The sequence below is a fragment of the Dendrobates tinctorius genome, unplaced genomic scaffold (genome assembly GCF_039654945.1).
Source record: "Dendrobates tinctorius isolate UK_male_01 unplaced genomic scaffold, ASM3965494v1 ptg000309l, whole genome shotgun sequence".
NCBI classification, from domain to species: Eukaryota; Metazoa; Chordata; class Amphibia; order Anura; family Dendrobatidae; genus Dendrobates; species Dendrobates tinctorius.
The window spans coordinates 4073608-4097416 of NW_027361976.1; the positions used below are offsets into that span (position 1 = coordinate 4073608).

The 23809-nt window shown below is 43.9% G+C and overlaps 1 protein-coding gene across 1 annotated transcript in view; it reads right to left on the minus strand.

Moving 5' to 3' along the window:
• The window catches only part of LONRF3 (LON peptidase N-terminal domain and ring finger 3), a 43549-nt gene that overhangs the window by 14141 nt on the left and 5599 nt on the right, over positions 1-23809 (minus strand). Inside the window, exons 2-7 of the mRNA XM_073560985.1 lie at positions 9975-10093; positions 8959-9081; positions 6855-7004; positions 3164-3407; positions 2594-2678; positions 275-389 (exon numbers count right to left, since the gene is read on the minus strand). Coding sequence (XP_073417086.1) covers positions 275-389; positions 2594-2678; positions 3164-3407; positions 6855-7004; positions 8959-9081; positions 9975-10093 — 836 coding nt within the window. The remainder of the gene's footprint in view (positions 1-274; positions 390-2593; positions 2679-3163; positions 3408-6854; positions 7005-8958; positions 9082-9974; positions 10094-23809) is intronic.

The following is a 23809-nucleotide window of genomic DNA, read 5'->3' on the forward strand; positions in this document are numbered from 1 at the left end:
CATCATGAACTGTATGGAGCATTATATGGGGCTCCTGGTTCCATATGGCTATTCAAAAACATTTATCCTACTGATGTCTCAATTAATTTTACTTTTATTGGTATCCATTTTTATTTTTGAAATTTACCAGTAGTTGCTGCATTTTCCACCCTAGGCTACTTGAGTCAGTACGTTTTCCCAGTTTTTTGTGGCAAAATTGGGGGGGTCGGCTTATACTCAGGTCTGCTTATACTCGAGTATATACGGTATTTAATAAAACAGCAAAGCTACAAACCTCACACAGATCTTCTTTGCACAACGGACACTTGGAGTTGTGGTCCAGGCAGCGCTCTAGACACTGGAGGCAATATGTGTGTCCACAGGGAGTAGTAACTGGTTCATACAGCAACCTGGAGTCAATAGATTAAAAAGAGAAAACAACAATATCTTGCAACAATACGAAACGCGTGAGTCATCTCTGCAGCACAATGAGGGCAATGAGGGAGACCTATGGATCACTGGTGTGGCTAGCTAAAACCTTGCATATACACTACATACTGACAGCTGAATATCTAGCACATCTATAGCAAGGTCGGGTTGTATTAAGAGGGTCCTAGCCACAAAAACGGCACAGACGGCACCAGTAACCATTTTACCTTAAAATTGCTTTTCTTGATCTGAACGTGAAAGTTTTTTTTTGTTGCCTGAAAAGTAGAACTGGGTTAATTCCAGCTTGGTGTGTAGACTGGACTCTGGGTCATTGGATAATCCAGGGAAAGGAGCACAGTCTGACCATTTTAATCACAGTCTGTGATATATAAAGTTACATAACCGGTCTGCAAATGTGGCAGACCCCCAATGTCGGAGTCAGCAATGAATATACTAGCTTCTCTTATCTCTACCCTCTGAAGGGACCATACTTTACAATGGATCATGTTTTCCAAATACATGTAATAAGTACATTAGAATCATGAATACTCCATAAAGAAGGTACATAGAAATGTATCATCATTACTGGTCATGACTCATGATGATTATTCATACATAATTAACACAAACCTTCCCTTTCTTTCAGGTATTTGGGTCTGCTATACAAATTTGTAGAGTGGCTATACATGGGCAAATGTCTCACCAGCACTCACCAGTCAATGAGACGTCTGCCCAATTTCAACCCTCTGTGCTGCGCTGGCACATAGTTGGAGACAATAAGTCCTGCTGATTATAAGAAACACTAAGGGCCCGATTCGTCAAGATCTGCATTGTTCACGCCGCGATTGGCGAGGAGCGTGCTGGAGTCAGAAGCTCCCAAATTCATGAGGAGGTGCACGCCTCCTCATGAATCGGGAGTGTCTGACAAGTGGTGTGCGCCTTTCTGCATCACACCAGAAATCTTACTCCAGTTAGGGAATGTCACAATTCATCATGAATTAAACAAGCTGTGGTGTCCCACCCCTGCCGTGCCCCAGCTCAGGGCTGGGAGAAACTGGCATGAAATGCTAAAAGTCACAAAATTTTAACCCAATTCTGACTTGCGACAAAATCTTGTGACTTTTCAAGGCTTTTATGCCAGAGTAATGGAGTGAAAGCTTGGATGAATCAGGCCCTTTCTAAATGTCGCTTTCTTTAAACTATGACTGTTACCTCTAAAACATCTTATTTAGGATCCTTTATGTATAGTATACCAGAAGTATTAGTATAAGTTCTAACTTTAGCCTTAGACGTAAAAATATATATTTATGATGATTCCTAAAATGAGTGTCTACCCATGATTTTCCCAGGTGCTGATTAATTTCTTTAATATATCTGTTCAGTCCTCTTAAAAAGTTATTTAAAAGTTAACATGCTAATTGCCTTGGAAATTTCCGGGCAGTGCAGGAGGGTGTCTCTGTGCTGTCTTCATGCCCACATGTCCTTAACTAGCATCCCTTCGAGCCCCTGACATCACCACTAGCAAAGTGAGATATCACCTACCAGCCTTTTTCAGTGCACTGAATTGAATGGGATACATGTGATTTTGGCTCTGCTAGTAACCCGAGAAGAACTATGGGATGTTAAGGCTTGATAAAAGTAGGGACACCATGAACCCTCAGCCCTAGTGCTAAACATCCAAGGCACAAGCATCAGACTTCTTGCTCGATGACCTGGGCCTCAGACCGATATCAACTTTGAACTGTATCAGCATGAACATATTATATATATTTTTATGGGCACTATCTATTTGGCACTACTGTTTTATGGGACACTTAAAGCACTTTAGGAAGGAGAATATGCAGTAAATGTGTGGTAATGGTAGATACAATGTAATCAGCCAGATTACATAAAGTGTGAGATTGCTCTTAGGCTATGTTGTAGTACTGTTGTATAATATCCTAAGTATATAACATAATTTGATTGGTGTCAGGTGGACATGATTTGGGCTACTTGTACTTTTGCCACTTTACTGCCAAAAGAGGTAAAAGGAAAAGAGCAGAAACTCAGGAAGAGCATCACTTAAGGGTGTACAGGCAATAGGTGGCCAGCAGAGACTGAGTAACTGGCCGTGGATTAAAGGAAACAAAATTATTTTCACTTCGGATGTCATGTTGGGAACAATCCCAGCAGAAAGAAACGCTACCTCATACAGAGAGAACAGTCCAGATCTGATGGGTCAACGTAGACAGATGAGTTCTGGTCTCCTTTGTTTACTCGTACTAATAAATCTAAAAGAAAAAAAACGCATTTAGTGAAATATACTTTCTATACTAGAAGGATATGTAATCTCCTAAGTCTTGGATAACATTGATTTTTTTTAATTTATACCAATAAGTTCATTTGTATGAATGTGCAGTATGTATCTGCCAGAAAAAAGTGTGCCGTTCCAATATACAGTAAGTTTCAGGGGTATTTCCTCCAAAGGCATGGTAAGAACACAGAGGTAGAGCAGACCAGTGACCATTCTGTGCGTATGACACCTTAGGGCTTATTCTCATATGGTTTGCAGCACAAGCATAGCATACATAAATAAGGAGGACTTTCTGATGTATACCTCCGACAGAAGTCCCTGACATATGCAACTATATAGACAAAGCGATATATTGTGTTGCCATAACATTCTAGGTTAAATGCATTTACATGTTTCTGCTGGATACATCCATAGGCAGAAATACACCTGTAAATGAGAACTGATCTAACCTGAAGGTCTCACCTCTTTTCTGGAGCTTGCATGGCCCCTCCAGCATTCTTCCCTCACTTGCATCATCTGAAGATAGCTTCCTCTTTAATGTGTTGCATGACAGAGGCAGTTTTACAGGAGTCTCTGCTGATGAGGTCCTTTTGTTCTCCACATCTGTTTTATTTTCAGATTTCTGCTTAAACTTCCATGAGCTTTTACATTCACATGAGTCTACTTCTTCAGGAAACATTACGGATTTCTTATATTCCATATGACCCTAAATCACATGAAAGGTAAATTGTGTTTTAGTTTTCTTGCTTTCTGAAGATAATGGGATTTTTGGTAAATGTAACCAATCAAGAGAACAGGAGAAACCAATCCCTCATGCAGGCTCGGACTGGCCAACAGAGAACAAAAGAATCCTCCGGTAGGCCCTTGTCAAGGAGTGCTAATGAGTAGTGCTATTACACTTGATTCACAATTTGCAGAAAAAGGTATAGTCGAATCATTCATTAAACAAGATAGCCAAATTAATATTACATGGAAGCAAAAGTAAATTTGTGCACTAGGGTCAGGTCAGGTCAATTTTGTATGTAGCTGAACAGTCTCAAAAATCAAAGTTACTGGTTGGCCTTTGCCAACCCAGTCAGACACTGCTCTCATGGCTCATGCAATAAATGTTGGTGGCTGAAGTAAAACTTCAATTATGATAATAATTAGGGGGAGACTTCTGACTCTCGTTAAAGAGACCAGCTCAGTATCAAGTCTTACAGGCAATGCACCCTAGGCGAAAAGTATGCAAATTGGTCTCTTTCGCTCTGCAATAGAGTTGTCTTGTAAGTATTACCTAGACGAGGTGGCTATCCTAGGAGTCAATGTCCAAACCTTTAAGAGGCCTTGTAACATGACCAGGGATAAATGCCAAGCCAGAAACTGATCTACAGATGGGGTGTTTGCCCCCTCATCAATGTAGAGCAGAGTCTGGTTGGCTGAGTACAATGATGTTAAGGCAACTGGCTATCATTAAACTATCAGACGTTGACATACAGGGTATCCATCTTTCTCAGATTTCTTTTGCTCTGAAACAGAGTTCATTTTCATAATTTTCTCCCATGTAATACTCTGTAAGAAAAATGTACACATGGCGTATTTAAGACCTCGGTGAACATGTATAGTTTTTGAAGCAAAAGACACTTCATGAAAATGATGGCATTGTTTTTCCTGAAGCTTCTTCTTTGCCGCCTTAGTTAACATCTTTGCGATGACTTTTTTTAATATATACTATATTTAAATAATTAGATATAATATATATACCGTATATACTCGAATATAAGCCGAGATTTTCAACCCATTTTTTTGGGCTGAAAGTCCCCCTCTCGGCTTATATTCGAGTCATATACGCCAGGGGGTCGGAGGGGGAGCGGGGGTGTCAGGTCATACTTACCCCTCCTGGCTCGGTCTCTGCAGCCCCATGCTTGTCCCACGGTCTCCCTTGCTTCCTTCAGAGGTCACATGGTACCGCTCATTAAACTCATGAATATGCGCATATTCATGAGTTTAATGAGAGGTACCACATGACCGCTGAAGGCAGGAAGGAAGACAGTGGGAGAACGGAGCTGCAGAGACCGCGCCAGGACAGGTTAAGTAAAGGCTATATTCACCTGTCCCCGCTCCATCGCTGCTTGCTGCTGTCTGATGTGTCCTCTGTCAGTGACATTCAGACGGCAGAGCCCTCTGCTGCCTGAACGTCACTGACAGACGACGTGGCAGATAGCGGTGAGCAGCAGCGGTGGACGCAGGACAGGTGAATGGAGCTGCATATGGGGCATATTATTCTAGGGAGCATCTAATGGGACCATTATTAACGTTTGTGCAGCATTATAGCATTATATGGGTGCATTTTTATGGAGCATCTTATGGGGCCCATCATGAACTGTATGGAGCATTATATGGGGCTCCTGATTCAATATGGCTATTCAAAAACATTTATCCTACTAATGTCTCAATTAATTTTACTTTTATTGTTATCTTTTTATTTTTGAAATTTACCAGTAGCTGCTGCAATTTCCACCCTAGGCTTATACTCGAGTCAATAAGTTTTCCCAGTTTTTTTTTTTGTTTTGTTTTTTCAAAATTAGGGGGGTTGGCTTATACACGAGTATACACGGTGTATATATATATTTTATATTCAGGCTTGGACTGATCTACAGGAGGACATGAGAATCCTCTGGTGGGTTCTCCACTCCACCTGTATGAGAAGTAGTTGACACAATACATTTGTTTGACTATGTTCAGACAAGGTCATCATCTCAACATTCATTTAACAAACTACCCTGCTTATTGTTATTATATAGGAAAACCAGTACATTTGTGAATGAGGTTATTGTGATATTTGCATGCAGCTGAACAGTGGGCCACTAGAGTCAATGTTACTGGTGCCCTTGGCACCCCAGTCCGGCACTGTATATTATATATACTGCTCAAAAAAATAAAGGGAATACTTAACCAACACAATGTACTAGGATGTATTCTCTTTATTTTTTTGAGCAGTATATATATTCATATATAAAATAGTGTCGGCCAAAGTGGAAGTCATCTGAAGATTGGTCAGTTCCCTTCTTTTAGCCGCTTCATGGTTAAAAGAAGTCACAAAAGACTGAACATTTGCACAGCAAGTCATTTTGCCACTGCAGTGCATATGCTCATTATGCTTAACGTTTATTGAGTGCACTTTAGGTGGGCTCCAAGCTGAATCCGCCTGAAAAAGACATTGCGTGCACATACCCTTTAAAACTCCATAATGAGCTGATCTTTTTAAAGAGAATCAGTGCTTCTCCCAAGCTGGATCTCCTGGCTCATATTGTTATTACAGTCATACTTTCTCTTACAGAACACGGGGCTGATGGCAAAGTGCCAGACTTTTTAATTATGAGACTGACAGAACAACCTTCGTATACAGTTTTCCCCCCCAGTTCATTGATCCCATTCTAGTGTCTGACAGAATATTCTGATGACATCTAACCCCTGGACTATAACAATGATCTCACTGCCTCTAAATGGGAAACACAGAAGCTGAAGATGAAGACTGGGTGCAGAAGAGTGAGGAAACCTGGACAAGATGGTCCTACAGCAGAAGATGATGGGAGAAGATTACAACTCTTTCACCAGAAAAGATGTATATCTTCGTACCGTGTTAGCCAGTAGATAGAAAAATATTCAGGATTGAGAGTCCTCAGTAGTTGATACCTTTTAATGGCTAACTGAAAAGATGGTAATACATTGCAAGCTTTCGAGACTACTCAGGTCTCTTCATCAGGCTAGACTAATACAAAATCTGAAGTCACATATTTATGCACAATACAGCCTAGAAAAAATGCAATAGATAAAACAAGTGATCTATTGCATTTTTTCTAGGCTGTATTGTGCATAAATATGTGACTTCAGATTTTGTATTAGTCTAGCCTGATGAAGAGACCTGAGTAGTCTCGAAAGCTTGCAATGTATTACCATCTTTTCAGTTAGCCATTAAAAGGTATCAACTACTGAGGACTCTCAATCCTGAATATTTTTCAACTCTTTCACCAGTAATTTTGTATCAGTAATGTACAGTGTTACACACGGTGCTACTATGAGTCATAAACAGTAACAATAAAATGAAAATCTAGTAATTGTTATTTCTTAAGACACCGACCCATGATAAAATACAGCAGATCGTCTTACTCACCCTATACAATCTCTGTGTGTTACTGCTGTAGTCCGAGGTGCTTAGTGAACTCGGAAGACTTCCCTTTATCCTCGTGGGATGTGGCACTATTTGCAGGATTTCAGGCAAGTCTCCCTGACTGTGTCCAGGACTTAACATCTTTAGCAAAAGCTGCGGATATGATAAAATAACAATACATTTATTAAAACTTAATAAATTGGCGTTAAAGTGCACAAGAGTTTTAGCAGCAAAACAAAAGACAACAGCCACCCGATTGTAAGTGATAATATAATGAGAGATATAAGAGGAGTCTGCGCTCAAAACTTCTTGTATCAGAATGGGATAGCAAAAATAAGATTCAGATTTAGTTTAAAAAACCATAGTATTAAATACTCAACAGTGGGCCCCATATGTTAGATAAATAAGAATAGACAATAGATATAAGTATAAATGTCAGTAAATACATTTACAAAATATTAGATAATAATAAATTGTCATCAAGATTAATCCGTTAGTGTTCCAAGTGGCTAATTAATGATTAATGTTGTCAAAGCTTCGCTTCCATACAGCGCTGATATAAAGTCTCTGCTAATCAGCTTTGCCTATCTATCAGCGGGAAAAAAACATGTAAAGTCATTTAAAAGCTGAAACCATAATCTGTAAAAACTTCCCAGAAGAACAGTACGTGTTAAGGCAGTGGGGGGAAGTCCCCTCTGTCGGATAGATAGGTTATCCTTCAGATAAGACGAAATGGCAGTCTCCGACAAAAAAACTAGTGAATAGGAGTGCTGTACCTGGGGAAGGTCATTTGGTCCTCACTACTCTCCGATGCTACTACAGTGTTGCGGTATCACGTGCCATTCGATGTCATGCAGGTCATGTACCTGCTTCTGGTACAGCGTAACCATACAGCGTGACTGGCTCACAGCAGACTATAGGAAGAAGATACACCGCGGACCGCTGGAAGGAGACCTTAGGGAGAAGCTGTCACCGGCCGGGAATAATCTCGGTGGCAATTTATTATCTAATCTTGTAAATTTATTTGCTAACATTTATACGTATATCTATTAACTATTCTTATTTATCTAACATATGGGGCCCACTGATGAGCATTTAATACTATAGTTTTTCAAACTAAATCTGAATCTTATTTTTGCGATCCCATTCTGATACAAGAAGTTTTGAGCGCAAACTCCTGTTATATCTCTTATTTATTAAAACTTGCAAAACTCCCTGTGATTAGAAGATGAGATATTGGTGGATATGTGGCAACAAAATTCTTTGGAACTTGGAGCAAATTTAATAACTTAATCTGTTGGGTTTACATGTGGTCAACATGTCTTCAGTATGACTGGGAATTTTGGATTACTGCAAATCTTAAAAATGACTTCATTCTTTCCTGAATTTCCAGTTTGGAGACTTGGTTCATTTCCCAGTATACCATATATGAAATTTCTCCAAAGCTGCTGATTTTACTGACCGTCCATCTGGAGTGTATGGAACCTCCTAAATCTTCCCACACAGATGATGTTAGAGAAGAGAAGGAACGAAAAGTTTGAATTGCAAAACCGATTTTTTTTAGTTTTCAGGAAGACCGAAGTGTCAAGCAGTGACTTTTCCCTCTTTTTCTGTTGAAAACACATGGATGCTCTACTGAGCCGAGTGTACATGTATATAGGAAGGTCAAGAGAGATAGCTGACAGCTGTCTCATGTATATAGTTAGCCTTAGGCTTCCCTGACACTCTAAACATTATTTTTTGCAAATTTTTTACAATTTGTTCGTGAGACTCAAAAGAAGTTTCACAACTGGATATTATAAAATGTTCCTGTGCTGATATAATCTTATAAATGTCCCCTGCTGTGTTCTGTGTTATGGCTGTATCCGACAGTGCAGAAACATGTCTGATCATTCTAGACTAGATTTCTATTGAATGATATCTATAGAAAAAAAAAATAGTACTTTTTTTTATTAGGGGACAAACACATTTACAGCCATACAAATGCTTCTCCATGTAAAAACCTGCTCATAGCTTCCATTTAATAAAACAGACATGTCTGGAAAGGTGACAAGTCTGCCATATTCAATGTGTGCAGGCATCATTAGAAAGAGAATTATTACATTACCTTCTGCGCTTCTGATTTTGCTGTATTATTCCCAGAATCAAGTGTGAGACAGTAAAGATATTCTTTTAACGCATCAACAGTCTTTCCCAAGTTTACCAGTGCTTGTGCTTTTTTCAGATGCCCCTATTTATAAAATAGATATATTTAATAAATTTTGTGTCATTTTATGACATTTTATACTTCTGATACATACTCATATCCTTCCTCAGACCGACACCATAAGGAGTATAATTATTATATATCACTGTAACGGGGTCTACCCAGGCTGGGGTACCTCTTTCAGTACCACCCCGTGTTTTCGGAGGTCCGCTCTGCGTTGGCTGGAGTCTGAATGAATGACGCTGGCTGGAATTCCTTGGTTACATGGGCGCATATAAAAGATCACTGCTTCTCCACGTATTTCCAGTCTGACAACACTTTACTCACAGGACACAGAATATATCACACAGATACAGAGGGTAGGCCAATAGAAAAGCGGCAGGCCAGACATACATTACAAAAGCCGCAGGTGGCCGGAGCCTGCCGATGTTTACTGTGGGAATTACAAAGGTGGGGGGAGGGCGGACAAAAGGAGAATATCGTGTCCCCTCTGCCCAGGGGCGCAGCCTGTGGGCTGATGCATTAGGGACATGCATCTCCCATGGAACCTATTATACATACATATAACTGCACAACATATTCTGGGTGCTGAGTGGTTCTGTAATACGTAACAATCACCATATATTATTGAGTGTTAGCCTCAGAACACAAGACGAAGGCTCGCAGGAAGGAAAAGGAGGAGACTTGTTCCATGTCTCAAGGCACCAATACATTTGGAAATTGCACTTTAAAAATCCTATGTTAGCCCCAAGTTCTGTTTAGCTACTTATAATATTAATCCAGAGAAGATGCAAAATGCTTACAATATTTTCCCAAATAAATACATAACAAATTGCGATGGATGGAGCTCTCTCTCTCTTTCTGCCATTTACCCTTGTAGTGTAATAGACAAATAATTATAAGATCAAAAAACTTACTTTTAACCAATTTGGCTGCAGCTTACAAGCGATGTCCGCATCGTTCAGGGCCTGTTCATAGGACTTCAGATTGAGGTGAATCATAGAACGGTTGCTATACAGTAAATGGTCAAGTGAAGCTGTAAGAAAAAAGCAACATCACAATTTGGCGTTAATGGACACGTGCCTTTTTGTTAGACTTTCTGCATTATCAGACATAGAAAGGTAGGTCAAATACTGTATATAGAAAAAACCAGAATTCTTCCTTTTTTTCAGTATTTAATTAATGAAGCCTGCTTATTTAATGAGAAGGAAATTTTTTTTGGGTTTTTTTCTACATGAGGCTCATTCTATTTATGCTGAAATATTTCTTGTACGGCTCAACCGTTGACTCCCATCCGGCTAAAAGCGAGCTCAACAGAACAAAATTTGGATTCTGAAATTTAGAACATTTCTCGTGTAGAAAAACATTTTTTTTCTAAAGCCTAAGGCTAGTTTCACACTAGCGTTTATGAGCGCAGCGACGGCCTGCGCATGGCCGCCGCTAAGCCCCGCCCCCTGACGCGCCCCGCCGGTAGCTCCGCCCACCGGCGCATGACGCTGCATGCGCCCTGCGTCCCCTATCTTTATCACAGGGGGCGCAGGCCGTGCGCAGTGCTGCAGTTTGGTTGCGTCGGCGCACCGTCAAAAAGGCGCATGCGCCGCCAAACGCATACTGCGCACGGCCGGCGCCCCCTGTGATAAAGATAGGGGACGCAGGGCGCATGCAGCGTCATGCGCCAGTGGGCGGAGCTACCGGCGGGGGCGCGGTAGGGGCGGGGCTTAGCGGCGGCCGTGCGCAGGCCATCGCTGCGCTCATAAACGCTAGTGTGAAACTAGCCTTAGAGAAAAATGTGAATTGAAATATGATTGCCATCTTAAGCTTTTACGGGACTGAATCTCCACCATTCTCTTAGGCCGCTTTCACACTTCAGGCTTTCGGTATCCGGCATGGTGCGGAGAAAAACCGGACTGCCGCATCCGGCCGCATACGCAGACACCGGATCCTTCTTTCTGCCGGATATATTCCTGGCAGAGAAGGTTTCTGGGCAAGCGCAGTGCGAAAAACCGGTCCGGCGTTGGGAAAAAACGTTGCATGCAACGTTTTTTCCAGACGCCGAACCAGCTATTTCCTCCGGATCCGGAAAAAAACGGACGTGCCGCATTGCCATCCGGCGCAATGCCGCACCAATGAAACAGCACGGGGAAAAAGCCGGATTTTGTCGCAACAGGCGCCGGATCCGGCAGTCCGGTTTTTCGCCGCACCATGCCGGATACCGAAAGCCTGAAGTGTGAAAGCGGCCTTAAAGGTAGGATCTGAAGATTCTCAAGAGGAGATTAAGCCTTTATTAGAGGAATGGGTACATTTCTTTTCCATGACTCATCTATAATCTACAGTTGAGAGCAGCAACTGAAAATATCCCACACTTTAGAAGATCCCGCATGTCCATGCATTACATACTCCCTTTGATTTTAATGGTCATCGTGTAATTTCAGTTATGGTGGCATCAACTTTTCCCTGGACAGAACAGTCTATGCCCGGGGGTTCGAGCAGGAAGAATATTGTTGGAGGACACAAATAGGGATTGTCTAAATTAGACACTCCCTTTAACCTGTTACTTCCAGTTGAACAGTTTTTGTTTTACCAACTCTTTAGTCCAATACTACTATTTTTATATTAAAGTTGCCAGCAGGATTGCTCATACGGTCATTTATTTATTGTACTCACTTATATAGCACCATAAATTCCACAGCACTTTACAAACATTATCATCACTGTCCCCGAGGGGGCTCACAATCTAAATTCCCTATCAGTATGTGTTTGGAATGTGGGAGGAAACCCACGCAAACACGGGGAGAACATGCAAACTCCTTGCAGATGTTATCCTTGGTGGGATTTGAACCCAGAACCCCAGCATAAACCCAGGTCCCCAGCATGAACCAAGGACTCCACCCCAGCACTGCAAAGCAACAGTGCTAACCACTGAGCCACCCTGCTGGTCATTTAAAGCCATTGCTAGTCAAAATCTCCTGGGCTGCACTGAGAATTGCTGGGCGACTAACTCTAACAGGACATTTAGCACTTTGGGTAAATGACGACCACTTTCGCTGATGTTTTTTTTTTTCCTGTAAAGAGCAACAAAACAAACCTGTTCAACTAACTTGTAGCCATTTTCGAATTCACAATGCAAGATTTACCTGTAGGACAAGATACAAACGAACGGCCATCATGGTTTAATTGCTGAGAATTCTCTAGCTCATTTTAATAATCTGTTAACCAGAATAATTGCCCTCGGGTGGTCAGAAGAATTCATATACAGACCCAAGCACATCAAGTTGTTAGGTCAGTAATGATGTTAATGGGATGGAAGCTCATTAAGTTCTAATTATCATTTTTCCATTACAGTATATGTTCTAGCAGAGTAGTCACTTGGGAAGAGAAGTCCAGAGCAATTTATAAAATTAAATAGGTCTTCATAGAATCTGTTTCATGAGAAATGTGTCTCAGAACTAGTAGAGTATCTTAGTAACTATGGTCAGAGAAGAGGATCGGTCTACAATGCTGACTTTCCTCAAATTTCAGCCTCCCTTTACTCTAAAGGAAGCTTTGTTATCAGAAATCTTTTAAGCATGCATTGGTGAGAACTTTTTACGTAAGTCAGTGTTCACAGTCACAACACGTGCATGGAGAGCCTGTGTGTTGTGACTGTCACACAGCCTCGACACATGCAGCTGCGGTGCCGAACAGCTGATTATCAGGAGCGCTCCAGGTATCCAGGTTCCCAATGCAGCTATTCGGGAAGCGCTATAGCTATTCGGATAAGGAGCTATCCGAAGCTATTCGCTCATCCCTAGTTATTATTCAGTTTAATAGCTACAAGAGGAACCTCACTTTCCTGACACAGCAGCGACCATGTAACATTTTGAGCACCCAAAATTGTTTATTAGGGGATGTAAAGCCCCATTGATAAAAGTTTTTGGTGGGGGTAAGAGTTTCGTCAAACACCAATGTATGGAATCAAATCATTGCAAGAAAGTCTGGGTGTCACCATTACAATGTATTGTTGTACAGCTGAAAAGCAAACTGCATATTATTGTAATATTGACCTATATTCCTAATAGACACGGGAGCAGCTTACAAAGCAGCGTTATATAAGGTGGGGAAGGCGCAGCTATTAATACTCGCTATGACATTCTCATACTGTTGGTAATTGTTTTGACATTATTTTCTGTTACATAGAAGCTTTCTGTGTTAAAATGTATCACTTCAATACAAAATTAGCTCTGGCTCCAAAATAGCTGATTGTAAAGTGCCATTTCGCACTAGGAGATGTCAACAAAGTGTGTTGCTAAGGCATCTGGATCGTAATGGATGGAAGAGAATAGTAACATGTTCATCCCACTGCTCCCCGTGTCATTCTGACACCATTTATTTATAGTAAAGTAAACAGAAGCAACTAAATATACAAAGCGATTAAAGTGTAGGTCGCCTTTTGTTGGATCTTTGGATGTTAGGAGAACATTTTTTATTAATTTTCTAGTTCACTATCTAGTATTTCACTTTTTATAAAACGTGATCCGGTCAATCAGCTGCGAGGAGATCAATGTCTCTGTAGCTGCAGGGAGCACAGAAGGGCAATGTGCGGAATATCATGATAAAACTACCCTCTCTTTTTAAAACCATAATATAGGCACGATTTAGGGTCTATAGCACACCAACACCAATCTACCCTGCAAATTAGATCACCTCTGTATTAAAGCCTTTTGAGGGAACTGATTTCAATGCCTCACATTCCAATAAACCAAAATATAACATACGTTTTCATTTTGTCCGTATTTTTTCGAGAGAATGGATGACGAGGGCCACTATAAGTCTAGGTAGCAGTGAAAAACACGTAAAGCACATGGGAAGGAATTGGTGTGCCGTCAGTGGTTAGCATTGTAAAGTATGGGAGAAGCTTTGTCATTTATTTCTTTACTCATCTGTGAAAAACACTGATGGTAAAAACGGACACACTGATGGTAAAAACGGAGACACCGATGGTAAAAACGGACATACTGATGGTAAACAAGGAGACACTGAGGGTAAAAACAGCCACACTGATGGTAAACTGATGGGAGAAACGACCACACTGATGGTAAACACGGTCACACTGATGGTAAAACCAGACATACTGATGGTAAATATTGACACACTGATGTTAAACTGATGGAAGAAACGGCCACACTGATGGTAAACTGATGGAAGAAACGGCCACACTGATGGTAAACACGGCCACACTGATGGTAAAATCAGACATACTGATAGTAAATATTGACACACTGATGGTAAAAACAGCCACATTGATGTTAAACTGATGACTAGAGTTGAGCGAAACGGGTCGAAAAAATTCAAAAGTCGCCGACTTTTGGCAAAGTCGGGTTTCATGAAACGAAACCCGACCCTAGGATGAGGTCGGCCACGAGGTCGGCGACTTACGCGCCAAAGTCGCGTTTCAAAAGTTTGTTTTGCGCTCTTTTTCAGCCAATCAGGATCCACGGACACTGTGGGCAACGTGATGACATAGGCACGGGTCACCACCATCTTTCAGAAGGGCATGCAAGTGATTGGCTTGCTTTGGTGGGCGTCACAGGGGGTATAAAAGGGCGTGCACGCCGACCGCCATCTTACTTCTGCCGATCTTAGTATAGGGAGAGGTTGCTGCTGATTCTGTAGGGAGAGCGTTAGGCAGGGAAGAAGACAAAAAAACTGCTTCTGCTGCTAGCGATTTGGCCTGCACAACACACAAGTCACTGTGTGTGCAGTGCAAGGGGAGGCTATATTGTGGTGTATCAGTGGTGTTGGTTGTTGGGCTGCCTTTTAAGGCTTCCTGACACGCTGGCATTGCTGTTTACCCACTGCTCCGCAAACTGCTTTTTTAAAAGCAATCCAATCTCCCTTATCCTCTCGTCACTTTGGTCACAGGCAGCTGTGCCATCGAGCATGTCACATAGCGCTCAGATATCAGTGGGCCGCACACAATCCACAAGTGTCCAGTGTCCAAAAGTGTACACAGAGATTCAAAATCTCCATTATCCTCTCGTCACTTTGGTCACAGGCAGCTGTGCCATCGAGCGTGTCACATAGCGCTCAGATATCAGTGGGCCGCACACAATCCACAAGTGTCCACTGTCCACAAGTGTACGCAGAGATTCAAAATCTCCATTATCCTCTCGTCACTTTGGTCACAGGCAGCTGTGCCATCGAGCGTGTCACATAGCGCTCAGATATCAGTGGGCCGCACACAATCCACAAGTGTCCAGTGTCCAAAAGTGTACGCAGAGATTCAAAATCTCCATTATCCTCTCGTCACTTTGGTCACAGGCAGCTGTGCCATCGAGCGTGTCACATAGCGCTCAGATATCAGTGGGCCGCACACAATCCACAAGTGTCCAGTGTCCAAAAGTGTACGCAGAGATTCAAAATCTCCATTATCCTCTCGTCACTTTGGTCACAGGCAGCTGTGCCATCGAGCGTGTCACATAGCGCTCAGATATCAGTGGGCCGCACACAATCCACAAGTGTCCACTGTCCACAAGTGTACGCAGAGATTCAAAATCTCCATTATCCTCTCGTCACTTTGGTCACAGGCAGCTGTGCCATCGAGCGTGTCACATAGCGCTCAGATATCAGTGGGCCGCACACAATCCACAAGTGTCCACTGTCCACAAGTGTGTGCAGAAATTCTAAAACTCCCCTGTCCTATAGACACCTTGTACCTTGTTTTACATTACTATATAGTTTGTTGGATTTTGTCTACATTTCTACCAAAAATGAGGAAGGCTGGTGGAAGAGGCCGTGGAATTGGGCGGGGGTTGGCAGCTGGTAATGATGGTGTTGGTGGTGGATCTGATGGTAGTGGCAAGAGCAAAATAGGACCGAATGCAGGAGGTGCTGACCCTGCGTCATCGTCTGGCTACATAAGGCCTCGAACGCTTAGTTTTCTAGGAGTTGGCAAACCGCTTTTAAAGGCAGAGCATCAGGAAAAAGTTTTGTCTTACATTGCTGACTCAGCCTCCAGCTCTATCGCCTCCTCTTCTTCAGTTGTAAAAAGTAAAAGCACTGAGTCGTCATTGGAGGCTCATGTTCATGAACCACACCTTTCCTTGTGTCCTTCACCCCAACCAAGATTGAAGGATGACGCAGGCCATACTACTGATTACTCCATGGAGCTGTTTTCACATACCATGCCTGGATTATCAAGTCAAATGGTGAATTACCCAGGCCAAGATGAATCTGACATGGAGTGCACTGATGCACAGCCGCTGATGGATGATTCTGCTGGTACATTCACTCAGAGCACTACATTGTCCTCGCAGTGTACAGAGCCAGATTTTGACCCTGATGAGACTCAGGTGCCCCTTCCCGCACACTATACCACCATACACGGTGACACAGAGAAAGGTGCACATGACATAGAAGAGGAGGTGATGGATGACCCAGTTGTTGACTCAGATTGACATCCATTGGGGGAAGAGGGTGCTGCTTCCAATAGCTCAGATGAGGAGCATCCACAGCAGACATCGACATCGCAACAGCTGTTATCTGGCAGGCCCGGAGCACTCCAAAGACAGGTTCCAAACATCAAAAGAGTTGCTGGACAGCTTGTCCAGAGGGTCAAAAGATCACAGCGTGCTAGGCCGCAAAATGTCTGCCAAAGTAGGAAGAGTGCAGTGTGGCACTTTTTTGAACAAAATCCTCATGATCAGGCCAAGGTTATCTGTAAGAAGTGCGCAAAGACCTTTAGCCGAGGGAAAAATCTGAAAAATTTGAATACCAGTTGCATGCTTAGACATTTAACCAGCATGCACTTGCAAGCGTGGACACAACACCAAACCTCAAGTGCCACATGTGCAACTGATCACAACGAAGGTAGTCAGCAACGCTACATTGTTTCCCCCACTGTAAGCCCACCGGTTAGCACAGCAGCAAATGTTGAGGTGTCGTTGCAAGGCCACAGCAGTCAGGGAATCCCACTGTTATATCAACGAAAGACTGATTCTAGGCCATCAGAAAGAACACCAACTCCATCACCATCATCAACCCTCTCTCAGTCCGCCCTGTCCACCGCTACTTCCACCATATGCAGCTCTCAAGTCCAGCTCACCCTCCCAGACACTATGAGTAGGTCAAGAAAGTACTCAGTCTCTCATCCGCGTACACTGGGTTTGAACGCCCACATTGCCAAACTAATCTCGTTTGAGATGATGCCCTTTCGGTTGGTGGAAAGCACAGCTTTCCGCGAACTCATGGCCTATGCAGTACCACACTATGACCTACCCAGTCGCCACTTCTTCTCTCGCAAAGCCATCCCAGCCCTCCACCATCATGTGAAAGACCGCATTGTCCATGCACTCAAGCAGTCAGTGAGCGGAAAGGTGCACCTCACAACTGATGCATGGTCCAGTCGGCATGGTCAGGGCCGTTACGTGTCCATCACTGCGCACTGGGTTAATGTGGTGGATGCAGGGTCCACAGGGGACAGCGGTGGTGGGACAGTGCTGCCTAGCCCACGGTATAGGAAACAGTTGGCTGTAGGCGTTCGACCCTCCTCCTCCTCCTCCTCCAGAAGCGACAGCTCGTCCACAGAGCGCAGTCGTACGAGCACTCCATCTGCAGCTGCCACTGTTGCACACGATGTGTCCCCCTATCGAGCAGCTAGTGGAAAGCGTCAGCAGGCTGTGTTGCAGATGATGTGTTTGGGCGACAGACACACCGCCGAGGTGCTGGCCGATTACTTGAAGCGACAAACTGAGTCATGGCTGGGCAGTGTACATCTTGAGGCAGGCAAGGTAGTTAGTGATAACGGCCGTAATTTTGTGGCAGCCATAGCCATTTCAAAACTCAGCCACATACCTTGCTTGGCTCACACCTTGAACCTGGTGGTGCAGTGCTTCCTCAAAAATTATCCGGAGTTAACAGCCCTGCTCCAGAAGGTGCGAAGACTGTGCGCGCACATCCGCCGGTCGCCTGTACACTCCGTTCGTATGCAGAAGCTGCAGCGATTGCTCCACCTTCCCAACCACCGCCTCATTATCGACATTGCAACAAGGTGGAACTCCACCCTGCACATGGTGGAGCGGCTGTGCGAGCAGAGGCAGGCCATAATGCATTTGTGGGAGGATACACGGCCAGGCACTTTGAGAGCAGACATGGAGTTGACAGGCGTGCAGTGGTCGAAGCTGAAAGGCCTTTGTAAAGTCCTTCAGTGTTTTGAGGAATGCACACGGCTGGTAAGCGCAGACGACGCCATCCTAAGCATGAGCATCCCACTTATGCGTCTGCTCATGCAAACTTTGACGCACCTTAAGGAGCAGGCGTCTGCAGCCAATGTTGATGAGGAGGAAGAGGAGGAGGGAATCCTTGATGACATTCAGCCATTGTCTGCTCAGGGACCTCTCCTGGACGAGGTGGAGGAAGAAGAGGAGGAGGAGGAGGATGATGGGGATGATTACTTAGGGGAGGAGGATGCATCTCGTGGGGCAAGTGAAAATGTTGGCGTGGCAAGGTCTGGTACAGGGTTTGTGCGTGACTGGAGGGATGTGGATTTGCCAGAAAGTGCTCCTCCACCCAGCACTCGCAGTGCATCATTGACACCGGGAACATTGGCCCACATGTCAGATTATGCCTTGCGGATCCTAAAAAGGGACCCCCGCATTGCCAAAATGATGAACGATGACGACTACTGGTTGGCCAGCATCCTGGATCCACGCTATAAAGGCAAATTACAAAACATCATGCCACAGGAGAACCTTGACCTAATATTGGCTAATAAACAAGCAACTCTGGTAAATCGGTTGCTTGAGGCATTCCCAGCACACAGCAGCGGTGATGGTTCTCACACGAGCCGTACGGGCCGGGGGCAGCTTGGCAGAGGTGTTCGTGGTGCACACAGCAGAAGTGGCGTTGGAGACAGGGGTTTCATGACAATGTTGTGGACTGATTTTTCAAATACCGCTCACACAACTGGTAATACTGCATCGATGGAAAGTGACAGGAGACAGCAGTTGTCAACTATGGTTACAAACTACTTTTCCTCCCATATCGATGTTCTCCCACACAGGTCATTCCCCTTTGACTATTGGGCCGCTAAACTGGACACCTGGCCTGAATTGGCCCAATATGCCTTACAGGAGCTCGCTTGCCCAGCTGCAAGTGTGCTATCGGAAAGAGTCTTCAGTGCAGCTGGATCAATCCTGACAGAAAAAAGGACCCGTCTGTCAACCCAAAATGTGGATGATCTAACCTTCATTAAAATGAACCACGCATGGGTTTCCAAGGATTTTGTCCCACCTTCCCCTGATGACACATAGGGTGACAGAAAAATGGCTTGCTTTGGTCCACCTCTTCCTGGTACTTCACCTATTTTGCCTTTTGCATCAGTTGAATGTCCAACATCAACATATGCCACTTTCTAAAACTCCCTAACTGTGCTGCCTCCCCCCCCATGGCCGGGGTCACCACCTAGCGCACGACACCGTGCGAGTGCCGTTGCCCTTTACAGGTGGGTAGGCCGACTCTTGGGCGCGGGCACTGGCACAGGGTCCCTCATAGTGCAATCAAGTGTCTCTGACGGTGGTGGTGCACACCCGCCGTCAGACACAGCGCTGTACTATGAGGGGCCCAGTGCCAGTACCGACGCCCACGAGTGGGCCCCCCTTGCTTGGCCAGGGCCCCAGCATTTGCAATCTTTACCTCTCCCTGCTCCTCCGCTGTGTAATCTGGGCCGTCAAATCCATACTGTGCCTGACACCGTCTGAGCCTGCCTCCTGAGACATATATTTTGAATGTGTACGCTATCCATACATGTTATCCGGGGATACGGTACCCTTTCTAACCTTTGTGCAATGACGTGCAATCCCTACTGGGCCTAACACCGTCTGAGCCTGCCTCATGCTGTATAGACATATATTTTGAATGTGTACGCTATCCATACATGTTATCCGGGGATACGGTACCCCTTCTAACCTTTGTGCAATGACGTGCAATCCATACTGGGCCTAACACCGTCTGAGCCTGCCTCATGCTGTATAGACATATATTTTGAATGTGTACGCTATCCATACATGTTATCCGGGGATACGGTACCCCTTCTAACCTTTGTGCAATGACGTGCAATCCATACTGGGCCTAACACCGTCTGAGCGTGCCTCATGCTGTATAGACATATATTTTGAATGTGTACGCTATCCATACATGTTATCCGGGGATACGGTACCCCTTCTAACCTTTGTGCAATGACGTGCAATCCATACTGGGCCTAACACCGTCTGAGCCTGCCTCATGCTGTATAGACATATATTTTGAATGTGTACGCTATCCATACATGTTATCCGGGGATACGGTACCCCTTCTAACCTTTGTGCAATGACGTGCAATCCATACTGGGCCTAACACCGTCTTAGTCTGCCTCATGCTGTATAGACATATATTTTGAATGTGTACGCTATCCATACATGTTATCCGGGGATACAGTACCCCTTCTAACCTTTGTGCAATGACGTGCAATCCATACTGGGCCTAACACCGTCTGAGCCTGCCTCATGCTGTATAGACATATATTTTGAATGTGTACGCTATCCATACATGTTATCCGGGGATACGGTACCCCTTCTAACCTTTGTGCAATGACGTGCAATCCATACTGGGCCTAACACCGTCTGAGCCTGCCTCATGCTGTATAGACATATATTTTGAATGTGTACGCTATCCATACATATTATCCGGGGATACGGTACCCCTTCTAACCTTTGTGCAATGACTTGCAATCCATACTGGGCCTAACACCGTCTGAGCCTGCCTCATGCTGTATAGACATATATTTTGAATGTGTACGCTATCCATACATGTTATCCAGGGATACGGTACCCTTTCTAACCTTTGTGCAATCACGTGCAATCCATACTGGGCGTGAGAACGGCTGGCGAGCTGTTAAGCAAGCTACAGCACCTGTCCAGACAAGTACAGGGATTCCCTAGCGAGGAGACTTATTTGATTGTTTTCTATGTTGGGACAGCAATTTTTGGGGAGCACTATACTCTGGAGAATGATAGATGGGGCCCACCATACACTGGAACATTCCAAAGGTGGACATCAGACACTGGAGCAGCATTTACAGGGCCCATTATACACTAGAGCATTAGAAATGGGGCCCATTATGTTTGGAGCATTATTTGGGCCCATAAGACAGTGGAGCTTCATCCATGGGGACCAACATATACTGTAGCATTATGTGGAGCTCATCATATACTGTTTCAAACATTATATGGGACCAATGATTTTGTATGGAGAAATAGATGGGCCTCGTCATGAGATGTAAAAAGTGAGGTATTTTTCATTGTACTATACCGCTATTTCTCTGCCGTATCATAGCATGATGAGTTGTGGTATGTGTTAAAGGGGCGCTCTTTCGCCCAGGGCACATGAAAACCTGCAGCCAGCCCTCCCCCCCCACAAATTTAGCCAAATAACCCCCATTTTTCAGTGCGTAACTTGTATTATGAAGTTAATTAAGGTTGACAAGCTTAAGTAAGAAGAATTGATGCTTTTGGCATTCAAATGGGCACTGTAGGTGTGTTTCCTGTCCTCCTCTCACTGCCGACTTTTATTCCCCATTGACTTACATCGGGTTTCGTGTTTCGGGACGACCCCGACTTTTCCCTATAATCGGACGATCTTGCTCGACCCGACTTTTGGAAAAGTCGGGTTTCACGAAACGAAACGCGACCCTAAAAAAGCAAAAGTCGCTCAACTCTACTGATGACAGAGACGGCCACACTGATGGCAGAAACGGCCACACTGATGGTAAGGACGGACACACTGATGGGAGAAAAGGCCACACTGATGGTAAACACGGCCACACTGATGGGAGAAAGGGCCACACTGATGGTAAACACGGCCACACTGATGGGAGAAAAGGCCACACTGATGGTAAACACGGCCACACTGACGGGGGAGAAAAGGCCACACTGATGATAAACATGGACACACTGAGGGTAAACACGGACACATTGATGACACTCTGATAAACACCACTAGCATATTTTCACGTACGTTTTTAAACATAGATGTGTGAATGAGGCCTAAGGCTGTAAGTTTAGGTCAGGTTTCCAGCAGATTAAGCACTGCGATCCATATACAGAAAGTGAAGTACACCTATGTGAACCCGGCCTAAAGGGAATAGTATTGGACCCCAAAGATCTGATATCGTTCACCTATCCTAAGGATAGTTTGTCAATATCTGGTGAGTGGTCAATACTGTCAATGACATTTTCTGTAGTAGATTTACTCTCAGGGACCTCTAGGCAGTGTCTGGTGTACTAGAATCAGTGGCTTGTTGAATCCATTGCAAAATCTCCCACAGGGAGACCAACTATCACAGGGCTTTAATTGTACTGGTCATGTCATATGTGCCAAAGGGACTTTTGGGCCCCTATACTCCCGAGACTGGGTGCGACTGCAATCCTTGCATCGGATTAGTCCACTTATCGAGTGGGCCACACCGGTCTCTGTGCCCATTGCTTTTTATGGTCCTGTCAGAGGTCGGCACCAAGACCCCCATTGACATACCCTCAAATGATAATGCAATATTTTCTGTGGTTGCTGATTGTTCTCCAAATATTAGCCAAAAGGTAATGTACATACATTGCTAGTAAAACACATGATTTCCTGATCATGTGGCCAACCACTTTAGCGTAGTGATCTGATGGCTTGAAATACTGAAGATGGAACAGTAATAATGAGCGCCGCAGCTTCTCCATTCTCTGGACCAGTGGGGAACCCTGGTTATATCCATTTACTTTACGAAAATACTACTATAAAAGAACCACAGCAGTTCCATAGATTATTGAAAAAAAAAGTGACTTGCCAAGATGAAACCATTGCATCACTGTATTATATGATGATGATTGGCTTTCGATTGCTTCGCATGTAGCAATCCATCTATTAAGAGATCATTATAGAGTGCATTACTCGGCTGCAAACAAATCCTATGCATGTGGTTACCTACGAGCTGCATTGTCTGCTCTGTTTCCACAGAAGATCAGTCATTTTGCGAGCTCCGATTTACAAAAATGTAAGCACATTTTGATCATTTCATTGCATAAGAGGCACGCAATAATTCAGCGATCCAGTTAAATTACAGTTATTGTTGGAAAAAGGTTGCAAATGTTTGACCCAGTTCTTTGTTACCTCACTAGTTATGCAAGCATAGAAGAGGGAGGAGGGCGGGAGAACTGGCAGACAGTATATTCTTCATGGTTATGCAACTCTGCTCTCCTGACCCACTTTCTCCACATAGCTACACTTCCAAGGAACAAACCGGTCAGGCTTCTTACAAAGAGCATGTGGAGCACCACCGAGGCCACCAAATGTGTGCCAGCTCCAGAACATGACACTTCACTACTAATAAGTGGAACCCATAAAGTCAGAGGACACAAAAGCTCCACAGAACACCAGGCGTCTGAGGATCCGTAATATTGTAAGGATATTAAGAATAGTAACAGGTTTTCAAAACTGATTCAAGTGCATTCTTTCACCAATTACATGTAGGTTATATATAGGGTTGTCTGAGTGATCTAATATAGGGGGTCCCCTGATCAACGTTCCTTATCTAAATGCCGACATTGTTCACTGAAAACAATGGACTCATTGTAATGAGAAAACTAACTATTATACAACACCTGATTCCAAGGAATCCCAGCAACAACTACATCCAAAAATCATTTTATTAGTGGAGACTGCAATCGAGCCGGGGTTTTCCAAACCAGATAACCCC